Source organism: Thamnophis elegans, chromosome 11, assembly GCF_009769535.1.
Source record: "Thamnophis elegans isolate rThaEle1 chromosome 11, rThaEle1.pri, whole genome shotgun sequence".
NCBI classification, from domain to species: Eukaryota; Metazoa; Chordata; class Lepidosauria; order Squamata; family Colubridae; genus Thamnophis; species Thamnophis elegans.
The window spans coordinates 12,983,623-13,006,684 of NC_045551.1; the positions used below are offsets into that span (position 1 = coordinate 12,983,623).

General features: G+C 42.1%; 1 protein-coding gene across 5 annotated transcripts in view; it reads left to right on the forward strand.

The window, feature by feature from the left end:
* The window catches only part of LOC116514668 (dimethylaniline monooxygenase [N-oxide-forming] 5-like), a 30,143-nt gene that overhangs the window by 1,384 nt on the left and 5,697 nt on the right, over window positions 1-23,062 (forward strand). For 2 of the 5 annotated variants that reach the window (XM_032226298.1, XM_032226300.1), the window contains exons 2-7: window positions 10,740-10,877; window positions 12,955-13,143; window positions 15,185-15,347; window positions 17,601-17,743; window positions 20,375-20,574; window positions 22,608-22,963. In XM_032226298.1, coding sequence (XP_032082189.1) covers window positions 10,746-10,877; window positions 12,955-13,143; window positions 15,185-15,347; window positions 17,601-17,743; window positions 20,375-20,574; window positions 22,608-22,963 — 1,183 coding nt within the window. In that variant the 5' untranslated portion in view covers window positions 10,740-10,745. Of the gene's footprint in view, window positions 1-1,377; window positions 1,423-10,739; window positions 10,878-12,954; window positions 13,144-15,184; window positions 15,348-17,600; window positions 17,744-20,374; window positions 20,575-22,607; window positions 22,964-23,062 lie in introns of all 5 variants that reach the window. The other 3 variants (XM_032226301.1, XM_032226302.1, XM_032226299.1) reach the window with 3 other exon arrangements.

Genomic DNA, 23,062 nt, shown 5'->3' on the forward strand with positions numbered 1-23,062 from the left:
CGAGCTGGGGAGGGAAACTGCTGAGATGGTGGAAGGGACAGGAGGCAGGAACAGGCAGGAACGGAGGAGAAGGGAAAGTGCTGAGATCGGGGAAGGGACGGGAGGCGGGAACGGAGGAGAAAGCCTGGGCGCTGGGGAGGGAAACTGCTGAGATGGTGGAAGGGACGGGAGGCGGGAACGGAGGAGAAAGCCTGGGCGAGCTGGGGAGGGAAACTGCTGAGATGGTGGAAGGGACAGGAGGCAGGAACAGGCAGGAACGGAGGAGAAGGGAAAGTGCTGAGATTGGGGAAGGGACGGGAGGCGGGAACGGAGGAGAAAGCCTGGGCGCTGGGGAGGGAAACTGCTGAGATGGTGGAAGGGACGGGAGGCGGGAACGGAGGAGAAAGCCTGGGTGAGCTGGGGAGGGAAACTGCTGAGATGGTGGAAGGGACGGGAGGCAGGAACAGGCAGGAACGGAGGAGAAGGGAAAGTGCTGAGATCGGGGAAGGGACGGGAGGCGGGAACGGAGGAGAAAGCCTGGGCGCTGGGGAGGGAAACTGCTGAGATGGTGGAAGGGACGGGAGGTGGGAACGGAGGAGAAAGCCTGGGCGCTGGGGAGGGAAAGTGCTGAGATCGGGAAGGGACGTGCTGTGATTGTTCCCAGTACGGCCTATATTTTAAAAAGATTTCACGTTTATTGAAGATAAATATCAGTAAAGGTAACGCGTAATACCATTGTAATTAGCAATAAAGTTTACATATAACGTCGATTGGTTATAATGGGGAGGTCCGATGGCTTAATCATCGCGGGTTATATAAGAAGGCGGGGTGTATAAAAACTTTTTTACATAAATCTTGAGAACCTGCGGGTTATTTGCGTGGGCGGGTTATTTGCGTGGGCGGGATATATGCGTGAAAATACGGTAAGTTGATGTCTCATTCACTCTTAGTATACAGCCATGTAGAGGAAGTGACTGATGGTAGTTCACTTTTGAACTTGTAGCTGCATCCAGGCCTTGTAATTGTCTGGCTGAAGGGGTTTAAGACTATGTAGAAGAGCGGTAGAGATACTGCATCACCATGGTATTCTCCACACTTGATGGCCACTTATGTGAACTGTCTTGAGTTGATTCCCAAACTTGTCTTCCATAATCTCATTGAGTTATTGAGGAAGATGCTTTGTATGTTGTTAACTTTTTATAGTGCCAGGCATTCACATAGTAATTGGGCTATCTCAAGTTGTGAGAAAAGGTTCCTCTTTACTATGTTGAACTGTTGCTAAAATAACTTTCTCATTTAGCGTGGACATACGACTTTTGTCCAACTATATCTCTTAGGTCTGCTATTCCATCAATTCCATCCATGTATTGTTTGCTCTAATAGCCCATTTATTGTTAGGTTGTCCTGGTTCCCCAACATCTGATAAAGAACTTGTTAATCCAGGTGAGTTGACACGACTTTCCTAATACTTGTCACTCTCATTTTTGAGTGTTAATAAGTCTTTAATAACTCTGAAGATTTAGTAATTGCTCAGTTATCTCAAAAGATAACAATACTTGTTCTGTTCACATAATTCTCAGCACACATGTCTTATCTGTACACCATAAAGCCCGGGATGGAAATGCTGCTTACAGAAGACTAGTCTGTCTGTCTGTCTGTCTGTCTGTCTGTCTGTCTGTCTCTCTTCTCTTCTCTGTCTCTCTCTGTCTCTGCCTCTCTGTCTCTGTCTGTAATTTAATGATCATTAACTAGTAAGGACTTTACACTTCTTGTTAAGTTAGAGAGCATAATCCAAATACGAAAGGCGAGCCAGATAGGAGAGGACATAAAAATTGGGTGTATAATTTTATTTTGCAATTTTAAAAAGTCAGTCACCTTTCAATTAATTGCAAATATTCTAACCTACCCTGTGTCTAGTAAAACCAATAGGTTCTTTCTCAGAGAAATATAGAACTTGAAGAAAACTAAAGAGAAGACATCTCACTGTGCATATATTGCTGTAGTTTTCAAGAGATTTAAAGACAATTTGGGTTGCAATATTAAAAGCTTTCTTTAATATTATTAATATTAATAGTATTATGGTCCTCTATATTATTAGAAGATTATCTGAATTAGCAGGTCTCTGTTTCACTGGAAAATTGCAACAGAACAGACAGTAAAGCAGAAATAAAATATAATTCTTCATTATAGACATGCTGCTCTACCTCTCACTGAAGATTTAAAGGATGGGGCATTAATCACAAAATAGCTATTTTCCCAGGGCATTTGGTTTCTTGTGCACTTTCCTTACTTTTTTGAATTTCTGGAGAAATCCCACATAGAGAAAAATGATGGAGAAGAAACCAAATTCTTGTGTAGACAACTATATTACATTTCCTTGTCTCCTTCTAGATCAAATTCTCAATCCGGATCGTAAGTGGGCAGGAGGGGAGCTTCAGGGCATTTAATTCTCTATGGAAATCTAGAGTGAAGTAGAAATTGATGTATTTATTTCATAGTCCATGTTGCCATTCCCCATCCAGAGATTTTAAGGCTCATTAGTTAGGGGGAATCTGTTATGCTTCCAAGGCATGACACTATTCCTGACCTTGTCTGATCTGTAGAAAAATTCTGCATAAAAGGAATAGATGGGTCATCTGCCTCACCGATGAAATCCTGAATGTTCCCCATAAAAACTGTCTCCAATCCCTATTACAAATGTTGGAAGAAATGTCCTTCTGGGTTCGGCTCCAAGTGGGGAAAAAGACACTGGAGATATGGATGCTGCTTGGAAAGATGGTTTTAATGGTGGACAGGACCTCATGGCTTGAGTCCTGAACAAAAAAGGTGATCACATGCTTCAACGTTGGTGGAGAAGAAGAGGAGGAAGGGCTGAGATGCTGAAAGTCTCTGGCTTTGTGCCCTCTCTGGCCTTTGATCTTGAGCTTGTATTCTGATTGGTTGTCAGACTCCCATGGGCCCATGCAGGGGCAACTCTCTAGGCTGCATTTTGAATCTAGATTTGGTTGAGTTCTCAGATGCTATGTGGTGAGTGGGTGAAGGCTAGTCATACCTTAATCCCATCACCCTGGAGCTGAAGGGGAGAACTCTTTATTATATAAAGTGGACTAGCTCAGGCTTTAATGGCTCATTGACAAAGGGGGATGGGCAGGAAGCTGCATTCTATCTTTTAAAACATGTTTTTTCCTTTTCGCATCCAGAGAAATGTAATATTCTGCCTTTTCAATATTTCCTATGATATTTCATTTTTCTGGGAGAGGGCTGGGTGATAACTTCCTACAATCCCTCCTTTTTTTTCCAAAACACGTGAGTGGAACGCACATGTTCTTGACAAAAGGTTAAAATTGGTCAGATCAGGGAGACTTAATTCTTCTGATGGAAAGGCATTGAGAGAGACAGCAGAAGGATCCCTTCAGTGGCTCCCAGAGAGCTTTCAACCATGAAGGTCTAGCAACCAGGGCACAATTTCTGGAAAGAAATTTACAGTATCCAATTTTCTATGCCAATTAATATCAGATATCACTTCTGTGAGCTTCCAGACAGGTTTCAAGCAAGCAGAAATCCCAAAATTCTTCGCAGGTATGGTTTTGTCTTTTAAAAAAGTACAGGCTGCCCATTTCGAAGGGATGGTTCTTGAACCTGCCCTAGCTCTTATTTTAGTGAGGACAAATTGAGTTTAGCTAGTGTGCAATCCAGACTATTTAGCATTTTTAAAATTACACACAATGAGCCCGGGGACTCCTACTCATGAGGCCCACCAGTGCAACATATCCTGCTTTACTGGGCAATGGGGCAGCATTATTTTTGAGTCAGTCAGGGCTCAGGTTTTGAAGATCCTTTCCACTACTCTTCAAGTGGGGGAATTATCTGAGGAGAATTGACCCTCCCCTATGGGATTAAAAGGGAGATATCACTGCTTAGGCTTTTTTGTGCCAGGGCAAAAATGAACCCAGGAGAAGCTTTGTGTGGAGTTGTCAAGGAGATAGTTTCAATCTAATTCTGAATGCCCCCCCTCTTTCTGTGTGTGTGTAGCTGCTTCTACAATACAGAAAATACAGACATTTTGGACAAATTTTCCCTCCCACTAGACAGAAATCTAAGGTGTCCAGAACTTGCTGGGCTAGCCATTCTCAAATATAATTCTTACATGAATACATTAAAATGTTAAAATATAAATGAGACAAGAAAGAAAACCTTACAATGAATTTATGAGAAGGAAGCAAAGAAAGAAAACGTTACAATCAATTTCTGTGAATAAAGCAAAGAAAGAAAACCTTATAATCAATTTACACCCTCCCCATAGTCTTTACAGCTGTCTTCTGGGAATTGAAAAGTCTTTTGGTCTTTACTTCTTCATCCCCTTCAGGGTTCTTTCATGTCTGCTAGGGTGGCATGCTTGGTTTGGTGGTAAGGCTGGTGAGTTAGGCTTCACTCTGATTGCTGGACATTCAGAGGAGGACTGGATCCAAACCCAATTCCTGCCTCAAATAGATGGAGGGTCTCCTCTGGAGGCATCTGGATCCATGTGCTCTGCTCATCTGTGCAGGGCTGAAAGACACGGGAACAAGATCTCCTCCCCCACCAAAAAGACATCCTTAGAGGATTAGAGGTAAGGGAGGGGGTAGATAGCTTGCAGGCAGAGTTTGAGAAAAAAATATGAGTTACTAAACAGATAAACAATATGGGGATATCACAGAGGAGAAAGAGAAGCTGGATTCACATGCTTCAGGAAAGAGACAAACAGGTAAAATAATTTAAACACACAATAAATGCAAGGATGAAAACTTTTCTTGTAAATGAACTCAAAACATTCCCTGGTTTGTTACTTCAAAGCACTGAGAGAGAGAAGGAAGAAAGCACACATATTTCTCTTTACTCTGTGTGTTGGCCAAACAGACAGAGGAAAGGTTCTTTTCTGGGGGGTAGGGGTGCAGTGGGGGGGTGAGAGATGTTTTACAGTTACAATTACCTTGAGGGCACACAAAGACTTAGACATACACACAGACAAAGAGGGGATAACAAAACTCATGAGTTTCACAAACACATAATCATTTCCGCCATGAATCTCAGTTAAATTGGGGAAGACACACATCTTAACAAACAAACCACGTGGTTACATAGAAGACAGAGAAAGAGACAAACAGACAAGAGAAAGAAAGAAACCCCAACATTTTCCCTTTTCTTTTAAGTACCTTTATGTAGCCAAATTAGTTTTCCTGTATCATCTTTCAGCAAAGCCCATTTCTCTACATATCTGTTTTGCTTTCCTTTTTTTTTCATTCCAGACAGGACAAGGATCTGCTTTTCATCCCAGGCCCCCAACAGCTCCCCAAGGGGGGTTTCCGTGGCCGCCCATGAGCTACTGCTTTCCATGATCCCGCTCAGATGTGGGGCTCACTTCATCCTAGCTGGGCTTGCCGCTTTGTATTCCCCGTTTCAAATTCATGTCCTTAGAGGACCTTTTCACACCCTTTTAAAGGGACTTTTTCTCGCCCTTCGGAGGCACTCGGTTCGCGCACTTCGGAGGGACTTTTTGTGCCCTTCAGAGGGACTTTTCGCATTCCTCACCGCGGGAACCTTCTTTCACGCCCTTACTCAAGGGGACTTTTCAACAGTTTTCAAGTCTTGGGGAGAGACTTGGGAGGACCAGCCGCACAGCTACACAGGAGGGGTCCTGTTGTCAGCGGGTATGCGCACCTCCTCTTTTCCTCTCTCTTTACGCACAATGGGCATTTGCTTTTTGCTCTCATGGGACAAAAACAGCAGCAACAACAAAAAAATTTCATTCACTTTTCCATCCATTTTCACACACACTAGTTACACACATGCAGGCATACATACATTTCCCATGCTTTAAAATTAAATTTTTAGAGAATTAAAATTTAGACGTACTCACCTTCTTTCCAGGCAGCCTTTGAGCTCAAACTCAAAACCCCTTTAAAACCTACATCCAAATGGTTAAGGCCAAGATAAAGTCTACCCACCGACTCAATGGGGTCTGTGCCGGCATGGGAAGCTTACTTGGGCCATATCCATTGATTAGGCTAGATTGGAGTCCCATCTGGGGTGCCAATGTTTGGAAGAAATATCCTTCTGGGTTCGGCTCCAAGTGGGGAAAAAGACACTGGAGACATGGAGGCTGCTTGGAAAGATGGTTTTAATGGTGGACAGGACCACATGGCCTGAGTCCTGAACAGAAAAGGTGATCACATGCTTCAATGTTGGTGGAGAAAAGAGAAGGCAGGACTGAGATGCTGTAAGTCCCTGGTTTTATGCCCTCTCTGGCCTTTGATCTTGAGCTTATATTCTGATTGGTTGTCAGACTCCCATGGGGCCATGTAGGGGCAATTCTCTAGGCTGCGTTTTGAATCCAGGTTTGGTTGAGTTCTCAGATGCCATGTGGCGAGTTGGGTAAAGGGCCAATATTATCCTGCCTTAATCCCATCACTCTGGAGCTGAAGGGGATAACTCTTTTATTATGTAAAGTGGACTATCTCAGACTTTAATGGCTCATTGACAAAGGGGGATGGGCAGGAAGCTGCAGGCAGCTATTCTGTCTTTTAAAACATGTCTCTTTCTTTTACATCCAGAGAAATATTCTGCCTTTTCAATATTTCCTAGTATATTTCATTTTTCTGGGAGAGGGCAGGGTGATAACTTCCTACAGAAACGTAAGGGCTGATTCCCTTAGGAAGGGCTGATTCACGTGCTTTTTGCATTCCTTCCCCAATATTTAGTCCACTAATATTGGGGACAATAATATTAATATAGCCTCCTTTTAGTAACATTACATATAAAGTATACTATTATAAAAGGAAGGAAAGAATAGAGTGGGAAAGAAGAATGGAAACTAGTTATATCTATTCCCAAAGCATTATGCAAAGCAGACACTACAAAATACAACAGAAGGAACGCACAACTCTGCAAGGGATTTTCATTTCTATCTCAACTTGGAAGAGGCAAAAACATATGCTGACTCATCCTATTTACAGAAGATTCTGAAATTCTTGGTATCTTTCTCCATAAATACGACTTAACAAAGGTCCTTGGATTTCTTCTGACTGGTTCATTCTTCTTGAGGAACACCACCTGAGCTGTTGGAGACTCCTTCTATCTCTGCTTGTATGTATGGTTGTGTGTTTTCCATGGCTTGCTGTTGTATTCCCTCCCTCTGCCGTGCTTATTTCAGAGAAGCTATGTGTCTTTTTGTTCCATGATGCCTTCCTTTCCTTTGTGATCTATACTATTTTTATTGAATGTGAATACTAGGAGTTCTCTGGGAAATGGGCAATCAGTTAAAACATATTATAATAAAAGGGATAATCATATATAACAACAGTACAAAGATAATATGAAAAGAGAATAAAATAATGTACAAACTTTCGAAACCATCCCCTTAAAGCTTCCTAAGCGCCAATAAAAAACAGGAACAACAATAATCAAGGCAGTGAATCATAGTAAGCAGTGTGAGATCTAAAGAAATTGGAATCTCAGTTTACAGGGATTCTTTGGGATTCTCTGCACTTGTCACTGGTGTCTCACCTAAAAGAAAGATGCACTTGGATTGTTCATAAAGCTATTTTTCTGCATGCAGAAATTGAGATTTAAGAGTTGGGGGGGAGGGAGTTGGGCAAAATATCTGATAGAAGAGAGCTAATATTATTGGGGTGGGTGGGTGTACCAGTAAATTGCTTAATTGGTTTGAAAACATTGGCAAGAAATGTGAATATCTTTACCTGTTTTCTGGTTCAGCTTGATTTTGCTTCTGGGTGGAATATACAGAATCCAGTTGGTCGGGTACTAAAGTTTATTGATCCAGTTAAAAGCATCTTTGACCATTCCACCGTGTGTTTGTGCTTGAATTATCCAAAGTTGCATTCTTATACCTTTTCTATAAGCCCAGGGAATTTCTATGTGATAACCATATGCCATGTAAGTAAGTTTGTAGAGACTGAGGGCTAAATTATAAGGATTTATGTTTGTGATTGGTTTCTCTCACTTTTTAAAATAAAAAAACCCTGTTGTTTGGAAGCAACATAGGAAGGACGAGTTGGGAGCAGTTTCAAAGCAAGGGTAAGAATTCAACATTCTGTTTCTCCTAGAGACTTGAGGTTAAGTATAATAGAGCTCTGAGTCTCATTAAAGAATTGGAGAAAATGAATCATATCATATAAATAGGTTATGAATGAGAAGGGGAGACAAAAATCACAGAAACAAGATTTTTTTTTTCCTATTATGGAAAGAGTTTATAAAAACAGGATATTGGTCCTACCAATACCAGTCTGGTGCAATAAAATAAAATAAAATAAAATAAAAATGAAAGATAAGTACATGAGAAGATCTTACTCCTTGTTTAGGCAGTTGTACAAAATGTGGGCAAGGAATTTTTAACCCAATTATGCTCATATTAACAGAATACCTTAAGTGAAAAAATACCAAGGATTTGCTTTTTACAGTGGATACTAAAAACCATAGGTACTGTTTATTTCTAACAAATATTGGTGCAAAATTCTGGCTCTTTCTTATTGCCTTTTCATTTGAAGTTCCAATTTTAAAAACCTACCTGAATCTTTCAAAGATGGCACTCTGATTGAATTAAAAGAAGAAGCTGAAGGAAGACAATTGACTTCCTCCATCTGCTTGCTTGGAGAGTGTAGAAGCCTTAGGAGAAAAGATCAATATATAAATAGCCTTGAGTTATACATTCATTTAGTGACTATTTGAAGTTACAGCACCACTAGCTAAATGGAGATTTTAGAGATTTAGAGATTTATTAATATTTGTAGGCCGCCCTTTTCCCTGAGGGGACTCAGGGCGGCTCACATAAAATAGGGGAAGGGGAGATACAGACATTAAGGTAAGACATATAATAAAATAATAAACAACATACATTCATCATTCGGGAGGGGAATTATCCTTGTCCCCAGGCCTGACGGGCGAGCCAGTTCTTCAAGGCTGTGCGGAAGGCCTGGACGGTGGCGAGGGTGCGAATCTCTACGGGGAGCTCGTTCCAAAGGGTCGGGGCTACTACTGAGAAGGCCCTCCTCCTTGTAGTTGCCAGCCGACACTGGCTGGCCGATGGTATACGGAGGAGGCCTAATCTATGTGATCTTATTGGTCGCAGGGGTGTAATTGGCAGAAGGCGGTCTCTCAAGTATCCAGATCCACTGCCATGTAGGGCTTTGTGGGTGACTAATAGCACCTTGAAGCGCATCCGGAGATCGACAGGTAGCCAGCGCAGCTCGCGGAGGATAGGTGTTATGCGGGTGAACCGAGGTGCACCCACAATCACTCGCGCGGCCGCATTCTGTACTAGCTGAAGTCGCCGGATGCTCTTCAAGGGCAGCCCCATGTAGAGCACGTTGCAGTATTCCAGCCTAGAGGTCACAAGGGCCCGGGTGACTGTTGTGAGAGCCTCCCGATTCAGGTAGGGTCGCAACTGGCGCACCAGGCGAACCTGGGCGAATGCCCCCCTGGTCACAGCCATTAAATGGTGGTCAAACGATAGCTGTGAGTCCAGGAGGACTCCCAAGTTGCGAACCCTCTCTGAGGGGTGTAGAATTTGACCCCCCAGCCTGAGTGATGGAATATTGGTCGAATCTCTGGGAGGGAAACACAACAGCCACTCGGTCTTTTCTGGGTTGAGCACGAGCTTGTTAACCCTCATCCAGTCCATAACAGCTTCGAGGCCGCGGTTCATCACGTCTGCCGCAGAAATGGAATTACAACTGGCACTCGCACTTACAACCATTGAAGCCGTGACCCGACAAATGCGCGCTAGACAAATGTGCACCAACAAAACTGCACCAACAAAACCGCGCCAACAAAAGCGTGATTATGGTTAGGCTTAGGCTTAGGCTTAGGTTAGGCTTAGGCTTAGGCTTAGGCTTAGGCTTAGGCTTAGGCTTAGGCTTAGGCTTAGGCTTAGGCTTAGGCTTAGGCTTAGGCTTAGGCTTAGGCTTAGGCTTAGGCTTAGGCTTAGGCTTAGGCTTAGGCTTAGGCTTAGGCTTAGGCTTAGGCTTAGGGTTATGACGTTTTCGCGTCCCACTATGTTGTTTGTTGATGGCGCGCTTTTGTCGGCGTGCATTTGTCGGCACGGTTTTGTCGGCGTGATTTTGTCTAGCGCACATTTGTCGGTGAACCCATTGAAGCATCCCCACAGTCACGTGATCAAAATTTGGACGTGACCGCCATTTGCGACCTTCCCAGGCACTTTCCAACAAACAGTCAATGGGGGAAGCCAAGTCCTAACACTTAACAAGAGTGTTATTAATTAAAATTAAGCGATTTTCTTAATAATCATGATGAAAAAGGTAGTAAAATTGGGTGTGACTCACTTAACAACTGTCTTACACAAAAATGGAATTCTGGTCTCAATTGTGGTTGTAAGTTGAGGATATGACAAACACGGCAGCAAAACTTTATGCTGACTTAAATTTAGACTGAATTTTTATTTTTATTTTTACAGAGCCACACAAATGTGCCATTTCCGCTTCCTAAATCAAAATGAAGAATTTTCCAAGTGTGCGCATTGATTAAAAATAAATATCGAATCCTGCATGATTTTTCCAGACTTTCACTGGTGAAAGTACAGCTGAAATACAGCTGGCAACATATTAATTCTACAATTTGTACCACAAGTGTTAGTTGGACAGGCTGTGGTTATGCGTTGTTTGCTGCGTATTGATTTGATTTGGTGAAATATAGTTTTTAAGAATCTGTGAAAGAAAAATATAATGGCTTGTTCCTCCCTGTTGCAGAACAGAATGGCCAAGAGAGTAGCCATCATTGGAGCTGGGGCGAGTGGCCTTACGGCCATTAAATGCTGTTTGGATGAGGGTCTTCAGCCAACATGTTTTGAGAGAAGTGAGGATATAGGGGGGCTATGGAGATTCCAGGTATGTTTTCTCATAGGCGATATTGACTGTTCTGTATGTAACTAACCCATCTACTAGAATCACTAGAATACTTCTTCTTTTTTTTTGTCCTCAACAACCAAGTATTCCTTTTTCTTTCATCAAAGAATTTTTTCTTCGAAAATCTCCTACTTTGGATTCTGCTCATTAGGGTGATATTTCCCCTTTTATCTATCAAGAGATACAGAGATGCGATTCAAATACTTTCGCTGCCCTAATGATCTGCTGGGCAGGTGGGACTCAGTGGTCATGTGACTGGGTGGACATGGCCAACTCAACGTCACTCACGTTGATGGGCGCTTCGTCTTAGCTGTTACAATGTAATAAGGGGTTAACTGTAGAGGCAGTTTCAGTAAGCAGGGCAATAAAGATTAGGCTAGAAACAACAGGGATTAGCCCTCTAAAGTGGGAAAAAAACAAAAGAAGATTTCTTCCAACAACCGGTTCTCCAAACTGATTAGAAAGTTAACAACCGAATAGGTGCTAACCGGCTGAATCCCACCTCTGAAGAGATATCTAGTTGATTATTAATTATATGGATGGGAGGGAAGAGAAATAGATAGATAGTAAATAAAAAAACAACTATCTACCTTGTAATATTCAAATATGAGGTAGCTGAGCTACCATTTGATCATCAGTGCAACATCAATAAGATGAAAAGGAAAAACTGATGTAAGATTTGTGTAGTTGGGGAGCTTTTGACTGTTTTACTGTTTATGATCAGATTGTGTGCAATTTTAACTATTATATTTAGCATGAAAACCAGAAATTTCAGAACCTTTCCTGAAGAGAACTTTTTGTGGCCCAAATCTTCTGATTCTACAATTTAAATAAATATGTTTCCAGCAGCCTCCTTGGATTATTTTAAATTAACACAATGCTATATGAACAAATGTGTTTCCTTTTTTGTAAATCTGAAACAGCCAGCCATACCCTGTCTTTTCGACAAGCAGATGGGCACAGAGACAATATGCTGAGTTTTTCTTCTCAGTTTGTGCCAAATGTAACTCTTTTAGGTATATAGTTATGCATGTGTGCTTCTACATTTGTGTGCATGCATGTGATTCTAAAGCTTTAGGTTTTATATGGCTGTTTATATGACTCTTAGTCTTAGTTGTGCTAAGCTACTGTGTATGATTTTAAAAAAAATGTTTTGTTCATTGACCATGGTTAAATAAATAGTTAATAGTTAAATACATTGGAACTTGAAATCTTGTGCTATTTTTTTTCATTTCCAATATGTCAGACATGTTTTCAAAGTACTGAAGGAAGGGAACTTCACCAAGACAGTGTTATATTAGGAAGACCAGTACAGCCCATAACCAAACTGGAAGTCACTAGAATAACAAAGCCAGCATACATTCTAAAAGAAAACCTCCTGAGAATAATTACCAGGATATCAGGACAATTAGAAATAGCTGCAGAGTACAAAATAATACAAAAGACCTAGGAAGTGCAGGAAAAAGTTACCTTTAAAATAGCAAAAGCTCAGAGTGACAACAGAGATTCATTAGCTCAGGGAAAAGATGTAAAAATAGGAAATACAGTAGAAGACACTAGGGCTCATCCCTGCCCCATGGGAATTACTTTAGGGCAGAGGAATAACAAAATGCAAGACAGGATTAGAACCATTAGCAAGGGCACACACAAAAAGTGATAAAACAATAGTACAAAGAAAACAAAAGGACTTCAAAGAGGAAAATGGTATAAAAATGTTCACTTACTGTATGTCGGGGTCAGCTCATCCAGGAACGCTGATCTACATCACTGTCAGTCTTGTTTTCCTGAAATAATAAAGACAATTTGTTTTTAAACGCAGCTTGCTTCGTTTCTAAATTCATTCATTCGGCCGGTGACGCTGTCCCAGCCAGGAAATCCGAACCCGCGGAGGAAACCTTTTTCCATTTAACAGTACTATTGGGACTATTGGGATAAATTAGACAAGAAATCATAGCGAGAATTCATTTAGACCATGGCCATATTGATCTGCCTTCAAGATAAATGTCTCAAAAATCTTGTCTGTAAAACCCCTCTTATTAACATGACAAATTTCTTGCAGGAACATGTCACAGAAGGCCACAGCAGCATTTACAAATCATTGACTACAAATAGTTCAAAGGAGCTGATGAGTTTTAGTGATTTTCCTATTCCTGAGGAATACCCAAACTATATGCATCATAGTAAAGTGATGGAGTACTTTAGGATGTATGCAGAGAAATTTGATTTGATAAAGTACATACATTTCAAGGTAAGAAACTGGGAATCAAGGTTTTGCTGGGAGGATGAGTGGACATCTTGGTACTCAATGTAGTTGCAGGATGCAAAAGCAGAGATAACTATTAAGAGCCCTTCAAACACCTATGTCATATAAAATGGAATTAGCAAAGTGTAGTAGTGAAAATTCAGAAGATAAAACTTTAGAAAAGTATCATTTTCTAAGAAGCAGATTTTATGACCGTTACCACAATTACCCACGTCAGGTGCTGGTTTCTATCTGAACAAGCTCCTGCTAGCCAGGGACTTGGATAATTTTGTGTAATCCTAACCCAGATTTTGGTAAATCCAAGAGAAAAAAGACTGAACCTGCAGTCATTTGTATCTAGAGCAGGGATGTCAAACTCTCATCATCATAGCATCATCACGTGACATATCAGGATTCCCTCCGCCTTTGCAAAACTGAGTGTGGACATGGCCAATGTGCGATGCATCCCGGCCTGCAGGCCACAAATTTGAGAGCCCCGATCTAGTGTTTTCTCTTATCTGTAAACCAGTGGTGGGTTTCAAAAATTGTTCAAACCTACTCTGTGGGTGTGGCCTCCTTTGTGGGAGTGGCTTGCTGCCCATGTGACCGGATGGGAGTGGCTTGCCGCCCATGTGACCGGATATGAAGATGCCGACGACACTTGTCAGAACCACCTTAAATTACCTCACACACAGCACTGGCATGCATAAGAATAGGATGTAAACTTGTTTTTTAAAAGGCATCTTTGGTTTGCGTTAAAACAACTTCAACACACGCAATGTTCTGATTGCACCACAAGCGCAGTAGTCATCCTTACCTTTCACAGAGGCACTGAGTTTTATAAATATGAGCATGATAGTGTAGAATAATCATATCCAAGGACCAGTGGTGGGTTTCAAAAAATTTTGGAACCTCTTCTGTAGGTGTGGCCTGCTTTCGGGTCCACTGTTGGAACCTCTTCTAACCGGTTTGGTAGATTTGACGAACCGGTTCTACCGAATAGGTGTGAACTGGTAGGAATCCGCCTCTGCTGTAAACTTACTACAAGAAATACCATTTGTAATTATTTATAATTAACAGGTAAGTAACAATTCAAGCCATTATCATAGTACTTCTACAGATGGGGTCCTTAAATTGTTTGATCAAATTACTCTTTTTTCTGCTCTTAATAACATCATTTGTTAAAAAGCTAAAGTAACTCAGCCTTTGTTGTTATATATATACATTTCAATAGCCCAACTACATCCTCAGTTTACAAATGAGCTATTATAAACTGTTCCATTATCCCCAGGATGTACTCAAATTAAATCCTTGGGTAATTAATCCCCATTTTAAGAACCAATGAACCACTATTATTATGTGCAAGGCAGGGGTGGGTTTCAGGCGTTTCGCGGCAGTCCCCGCGAACCGGTTGGTCGGCGAACCCGGAAGTAAGTAACTTCCGGGAACGCCGAAGGGTCCACCCGCCCGTCCGCATTTCTTACCCGTTTTTGACGAGTTCTGCGCTTCCACACATGCGCAGGACGCATACAGCGCCTGCGCGATCCTCCAGGAGCAGCTGGAGCATCGCACAGATGCTAGTATGCATGCGTGCACTGCGCACGTGCACGAGGACGCCGCCGGCCCCGTTCCAACCGAACCGGTTGGAATGGGGCGAGAAACCCACCCCTGGTGCAAGGCGAAAAGATCAAGCAGGCGAAAAGATACAGATCATTCAGAAGTCACCAAGAGACCTTGTAGTAGACACCAGAGATGACAATGACTTTCAGTTTTTGGTTTATTAGATCACCCCAAATATTCATATCCTTGATCCTTAAGGGGCACCTGGTTCCATACTCCATTTGAGTATCTGCAGAAAGCTAGTCTCTATTGTAGAACTGATGAAGTCCAAAGAGGAATGTTAGCAGTGAGAATTAAGCAAGTATATCCCTGGTTATTCTGAACCAGGCTTGCTCTCTATCTTATATTTACTTCAAGGGCTTCACTTATCACTTTAAGAAAAACAACTATAAACCTGAATATAAAAAGAAATATTTTTTATCTTAAGGCTCAAGTCCGCCATTTAAGGAAACACACAGATTTCCCCATCACCGGACAGTGGGAAATTGTAACAGAAATGAACGGGAGGCAGGAATCGGCTGTCTTTGATGCTGTTCTACTTTGCACAGGCTTCCATGTGCATCCTTATTTTCCTCTGGATTCATTTCCAGGTAAGCAATTGTGATTTTCTTATAAATTAATTGAGAATGCTGATTCAAGCAGAACTTGCAAAACATTAATATGTTTCATTCCATTATTCATTAGAAATAAACTCAGGCCTCTTTTAAATTGAATTTAACACTTAGTGTTTTCCTGGACATATTCACAGAGTTTTGTATTGTCTTCCCAGCTTAGTTTTTCTGATTTTCAATATATACATATATAAAAATATATATGGCATGACATAAAATCTTTTTTTAAAATTTGATAGTCTCCAGTAGTGTTTTTTTTCCCCCTACAAACATCTACCAGTAGCGGTTTCTTACTGTGGTTGATGCAGTACAATAACTCAAGCTGTATTTTCCTTCTTACATTGTTTGTTTCACCTAGAGTAATTTCCTCTTACCTTTACTTCTGGCAAAGCCTGCCAATATCACTTCTTGAGTGAAAAGCTTAATTCATGGTCATTAACTGTCTTGTTTTTGTATCAATATGTCTAATTAATCTTGAGCCTATATTTAAAAAAAAAAAACAACAGCAACTAGGTTATTTTCTAGAGGAGGGTTAGGACCCTTCATCTATACAGCAACATTGACTTTCTTGTAAGCCAGTTCCATCTTTGTGGTAATCAGTAAGGCATTATTGATTTGACTTAGGGTGCTAATTTTTGGTGATGGATGGAGGGAGGGAGGGAGGGTGGGTGAGTGGGAGGGGGAGAGAGAGAGGGAGAGAGAGATTGAATTTAGTATATAGCCAACACAATTCTAGGCTGCATAGACAAATGGATAGAATCAAGATCACGTCAAGTCTTAATGCCACTTTATAAGGCCTTGGTAAGGTCACACTTGGAATACTGCATTCAGTTTTGGTCACCACGATGTAGAAAAGATGTGGAGACTCTAGAAAGAGTGCAGAGAAGAGCAACAAAGATGATTAGGGGACTGGAGGCTAAAACATATGAAGAATGGTTGCAGGAACTGGGTATGTCTAGTTTAATAGAAAGAAGGACCAGGGGAGACATGATAGCAGTGTTCCAATATCTCAGGGGTTGCCATAAAGAAGAGGGAGTCAAACTATTCTCCAAGGCACCTGAGGGTAGAACAAGAAGCAATGGGTAGAAACTAATCAAGGAGAGAAGCAACTTAGAACTGAGGAGAAATTTCCTGACAGTGAGAACAATTAATCGGTGGAACAGAAGTTGCCTCCAGAAGTTGTGAATGCCTCAACACTGGAAGTCTTTAAAGAGATGTTGGATAGCCATTTGTCTGAAACGATATAAGGTTTCCTGCCTAGGCAGGGGGTTGGACTAGAAGACCTCCAAGGTCCCTTCCAACTCTGCTATTGTATTGTACTGTATTGTATATTATTTAGGGTTTTTGAATCCAGATTACTACAGTCAAGATAGAGTGCCCTTACTAATATTGTATAGTGATAATAAGAATGCAAAAATGGTTGGGATTTAGTGTATTTCTCATCCCATCCTTGACACTAATCCCTGGTTATTATTTAAAAACTACAAGAGTCACCATCCTTCTGTCCAATATCTGTGGGCCATTTCTGACAATTGTATGAGCAAGTATCAAGAATGAGATTTCTCAGGCAGCAATGTGACATTAATAATCTAATAAACTAATAATCTAACCATGACAATTCTTCTTCGTGAGCTGCACTGGCTCCCTATTGGTCTCCGAACGTGCTTCAAGGTGCTGGTTATCACCATTAAAGCCCTACATGGCCTAGGACTTGGATATCTCCGTGACCGCCTCCTGCCACATACCTTCCAGCGTCCGATAAGATCTCACAGGATGGGCCTTCTCCGGGTGCCGTCGACTACACAATGTTGTCTGGCGGCTCCTCGGGGGAGAGCCTTCTCTGTAGTTGCCCCAGCCCTCTGAAATGACCTACCCCCTGAAATCCGGACCCTCCCCACTCTCTCGGCCTTCTGGAAGTCTACTAAGACCTGGCTGTTCCGGCAGGCCTGGGGCTGCTGATCCTTGATTGAGCTCCAGCCCCACTAAGATTGAGTGCATGTTAACTGCTTTGTCTTTGTATTTTAAATTCTTTTAATATTTTAACTTGTTTTTATGTAAGCCGCCCTGAGTCCTTCGGGATTGGGCAGCATACAAATTTATTAAATCTTAATCTAATCTTAATCTTAAAATTCATCTCAAATCCCGCACCTATACTGACATTTTTTTCTGTCTCCCAACAAAGAAATGCTTTCCCCAGCATTGCAAAGATGGCTCCTTTTTTTCCCCCCTCAGGTGTTGAAAAATTTAAGGGGGAAATTATTCACAGTTCGGCATATAAGAATCCTGAAAAATACCAGGACCAACGAATCCTCATCATAGGCTTGGGAAATTCTGGATTAGAAATTTCTATTGATCTCAGCCATAGCACAAAGCAGGTACAGTGTATTTAAACAAGTTTTGTTTTGAATCTGATGATAACAGCAGGTGATTTTGTCAGGTTTTGAGCTCAAACACTACCGGGGCACATTTGTTGCTTTGGGATAGCATTTCAGAGACTAATTCTATCAATTAGTAATACATGTGAATGCATTATTAAATTATTATTAAATAATTAAATTGTTGATAATATCTGAATGAAAGTTGAACTTTTGTCGGTGAGACTGGAGGGCTTTGCAATACTTTTCATCAAATATGCTTTCCTTACTGAAAGGTAGTCCTAGTGCAGGGGTCCATAACCCGTGGCTCCAGAGCCACATGTGGCTCTTTCACAGTGGTGGGTTTCAAAAAATTTTTAGAATCTCTTCTGTAGGTGTGGCCTGCTTTGTGGGAGTGGCTTGCCAGCCATGTGACCGGGTGGGAGTGGCTTGCCGGCCATGTGACCGAGTGGGCTTGGCAGTCATGTGACTGGGTGGGCGTGGCCAACTTGTAAAATGTGGTGAAACTCACTTAACAACGCTCTTGCTTAGCAACCAAAATGTTGGCTCAGAAACTCTGGCATTTGAAGCATGCAAGTTTTAAAGCTGTCAAGTTACAAGACCCTTGCATCCCTGACCCTTTAGAAAAAAAAAAAACCCCAGGGCTGTTCAAACTTGACAGCTTTAAGACTTGTGGACTTCAACTCCCAGAATTCCTCCTCCAGTCATGTTGGCTCAGGAACTCTGGCATTGAAGTGTGCAAGTCTTAAAGCTGTCAAGTTACAAGACTCTTGCACCCCTAACCCTTTAGAAAAAAACCTCCAGGGGTGTTCAAACTTGACAGATTTAAGACTGGTGGACTTCAACTCCCAGAATGCCTCCTCTCGCTCTTCATCTTGATGATGTGCTGACGGGCGGGGGGAGGGAGCTGGAACCAGTTCTAAACAGCACTGTAGATTTGTGGAACCTCTTCTATAGAAGAGGTTAGAACTGGCAGGAACCCACCCCTGCTCTTTCGTCCCTCTGCTGTGGCTCACTGTCACTGGTCAACTCCACAATTGATAGGGTTTTTGGTTAGGACAGGTAGAGGAAAAAGGACACTGTGCTAGGAGGGGACTCTATAGTGGGAGAACCAGATTTCCGCTCAGCTCTAGAATTGAACAGGGGGCTTCCGGTTAGGACCTTTGTTGCTCTTTGAGTGTTTAAGGTTGCTGACCCCTGTCCTAGTGGCTTAGAAACCAGAGAGAAGAGGAACATCAAAGGTTGAGAATGAGATTATTCTCTGTCTCTTTTTTTGCTGAACATCCTCCACATGTACTTTCCACTCTTAGGAAAAAATATATTGGCACGCCCTGTTGTCCCTTGGGACTCAATGGAAGGAGGAGTGGGCTGTTGTGGGTTTTTGTTTTCATTTTTGTCAAAACAAGGTGCACAACATTGAAGAGAAGAACCATGTTCATTGTAATGATAGCAATAGCAGTTAGACTTATATACCGCTTCATAGGGCTTTCAGCCCCCTCTAAGCGGTTTACAGAGTCAGCATATTGCCCCCAACAACAATCCGGCTTCTCATTTTACCCACCTCGGAAGGATGGAAGGCTGAGTCAACCCTGAGCCGGTGAGATTTGAACAGCCGAACTGCAGAACTGCAGTCAACTGAAGTAGCCTGCAGTGCTGCATTTAACCACTGCGCCACCTCGGCTCTTAAATGATACTCAATGATCATTGAGTACCTACTTAAAAAGAAAGTGGAAGCCCTGAACAATGGAAAAGCAAAGAGTTTTATAGAGATTGAAGACTGCAAGGTAGGAAATCCCAGGGATCTGATTTGCTGGCTAGTTTTGGGTAGCTAGGCAAGTCCTTGTGGTACTTGAGATTACTTCTATCGTTAGGCAAAATGGGCCTTTCAGAAGGTCAGCAGAACTGAAGAAGTTCATTGTGAAGGAGATGGAAAATTGGGGTTTCTCTAGGTTGCACATTCCTTGAAAGGCTTGCCCTTGGGTCAGGTTCCACCACAAAACCGCGTTCGACTAAACCACGCTCGACAAAACCGCGTAGCTGACGTCATCAACAGACAGAAGCACGCTGTAAACACTAAACATAAAATTAACCCCTAAACCTAATCCTAAACCTAACCCTAAACCTAACCCTTAACCTAACCCTAAACCTAACCCTAAACCTAACCCTTAACCTAACCCTAAACCTAATCCTAACCCTTAACCTAACCCTAAACCTAACCCTAACCCTTAACCTAACCCTAAACCTAACCCTAACCCTTAACCTAACCCTAAACCTAACCCTAAACCTAACCCTTACCTTAAGTTGAATCGGCTTGCTTTCAAAGCGCTATTTAAAGCACCCTTCTTTCTCCGCGCTCACTGTTGCGCCCTGTTGATGACATCAGCGACGCGGTTTAATCGGGCGCGGCTTAGTCAAGTTTTGTCGTGCCACGCTTGAGTCATACTGTGAGCTGGAGAGGAGGCTGTTCTTCTTTGGTCTAGATGGGATTTCAGGGTCTGAAGTGAGGTGGTCATTTTGGTTCTGATGGGATTAGGCAAAATATAGCAGGAAGGTGGTTCAGTCTCCATTTTGTTCACTAGCTTACAAGGCTGGGGAAGGAGTTAGTGCTGATTTCCCTTTCTCCTCTCCCAGGTCTTTCTGAGCACTAGAACTGGTGCTTGGGTGATTAATCGAGTCTCTGATGGTGGGTATCCTTTTGATGCAGTGCATTTTACACGCTTCAAAAATCTCCTTTTCCATAAACTTCCTGGGGCACTGATAAACCAATGGGGAGAGAAGAAGCTGAATATGAAATTTAACCATGAGAACTATGGTGTAAAACCCCAGCACAGGTAAGGATGGAATTTCTTCATACTCTGAGACTTAGGAAGACATGGAGTGTAGACATTAAAGTAAATATGAACTCCATTTTAGGAGCAACTTTAAAGCTGAGTAACAACAGTAGTCTCTGAGTCTGAATCTTGGAAATATCCTGCAGCTCCAGCAGCATCTGCAATGTCCCTTTTCCCACATATATTTAAATATTTAGTTATAGCCTCAAAGATTAGAAACATTTTTAAAAAAAATTGAAACCTGACATTCTGGTTTCTGTACCTAATTCTGTGTATCTTGTGACTTTTTTTCATTCATTATTATTATTATTATTTACCATTATACTTTTTACAAAAAAGCTGAACGCCTGCATAGAAATTACTTTGCCAATTTCACCTCTTCTGCTTCTAGCTATGGTGGCTATGAAGATAAAGGTGGTGTTAAGGTTAGGGTTAGGGTTCCCTGAGAAAAATGCACTTCCACTCTAGGCTGAAGCTCCCTTTTCTGACATTTTTGTATCTGCCATTTCATTACTTTGCAATAAAATATATTCTCACAATGTGGCATTGCATACAAAAAAAGAAGTCAACAAGAATGTAAAAACAGAAAACAATTGGACAAAACTGTTATAAAAATACAAACCCAGTAAATAATATACTTTATATTTGGTATAAATACATGGGTAAAGAGAATACATCACCATACACCAGAGGTGGGTTCCTACCAATTCGCACCTATTCGGTAGAACCGGTTCGTCAAATCTACCAAACCAGTTAGAAGAGGTTCCACCAGTGGACCCGGAAAGCAGGCCACACCTACAGAAGAGGTTCCAAAATTTTTTGAAACCCACCACTGCTCCTTGGATATGATTATTCTACACTATCATGCTCCTATTTATAAAACTCAGTGCCTCTGTGAAAGGAAAGGATGACTACTGCGTTTGTGGTGCAATCAGAACATTGCGTGTGTTGAAGTTGTTTTAACGCAAGCCAAAGATGCCTTTTAAAAAACAAGTTGACATCATATTCTTATGCATGCCAGTGCTGTGTGTGAGGTAATTTAAGGTGTTTCTGACAAGTGTCGTTGGCATCTTCATATCCGTCACATGGGCGGCAAGCCACTCCCATCCGGTCACATGGGTGGCAAGCCACTCCCACAAAGGAGGCCACACCCACAGAGTAGGTTCGAACAATTTTTGAAACCCACCGCTGCCATACACTGAATTACACCTCTGACACAAATGAGCTTTTCTTTACCAAGGCTGTGCTTTCTTAGCCTGTTTGAAAAACATCTAAGATGATCATTTACAATAGCTTACTTTAACACCCCTCCCTTTTTTAATGGTCATGGTCGTCACCTCAAGACTGGATTACTGTAACGCGCTCTACATGGGGCTGCCCCTGAAGAGTGTTCGAAGACTGCAGCTGGTTCAGAATGCAGCCGCGCGAGCGATATTGGGTGTACCTAGATACACCCATATTACACCCATCCTCCGCGAGCTGCACTGGCTCCCCATTGGTCTCCGGACGCGCTTCAAGGTGCTAGTCGTTACTTTTAAAGCCCTTCATGGTTTAGGACCTGGCTACCTGAGAGACCGCCTCCTGCCATTTACCTCCCAACGACCAATAAGATCGCACAGATTGGGCCTCCTCCGGGTGCCGTCGGCCGGTCAATGTCGGTTGGCGGGTCCCCGGGGAAGGGCCTTCTCTGTTGCTGCTCCGGCCCTATGGAACGATCTCCCCGTAGAGATCCGGACCCTCACCACTCTTCCGGCCTTCCACAAAGCCACCAAGACCTGGCTGTTCCGGCAGGCCTGGGGCTGTTGATTAGTATCCAGCCCCACTCCAACTGTATGCATGTTGTTGATTTTTAATATTTGTATTATCTTAATTTTTTAATATATGTTGTTTTTGCCTGTAAGCCGCCCAGAGTCCCATTGGGAGTGGGCGGCATACAAATGCCAATAAATTGAAATTGAATTGAAATTGAAGGTTAATAAGCCCATTTTCTGGAGTAAAATATTGCCAGTGTGGTTTTTTTCTTCATTTTGCAGGTTCCTAAGTAAGACTCCAATTATGGGAGATGACCTACCAAATGCTATAATTGCTGGAAGGGTGCTAATGAAACCACACGTGAAGAAGTTCACTGAAAGAGGTGTGATCTTTGAAGATGGCAGCACAGAAGAAAATATTGGCGTGGTCATTTTTGCTACAGGATACACCTTCTCCTTTCCCTACACTCAGGACATTATCCTCAGAACCCAAGCAAATAAAGTCTCACTGTATAAAAATGTTTTCCCACCACACTTGGGAAAGCACACATTAGCTGTGATTGGCTTCGTCAAACCTATAGGAGCCATTATGCCTGTATCTGAGATCCAAGCTCGCTGGGCCACAAGAATCTTCAAGGGTAAGAGAGAATATATATAAATAAAAATAACAGCTGATATTTTGCTTGGCTTGAAGGTTGCACTGCTGGCTAATATAATCAACTCCCCCTTTTATATAA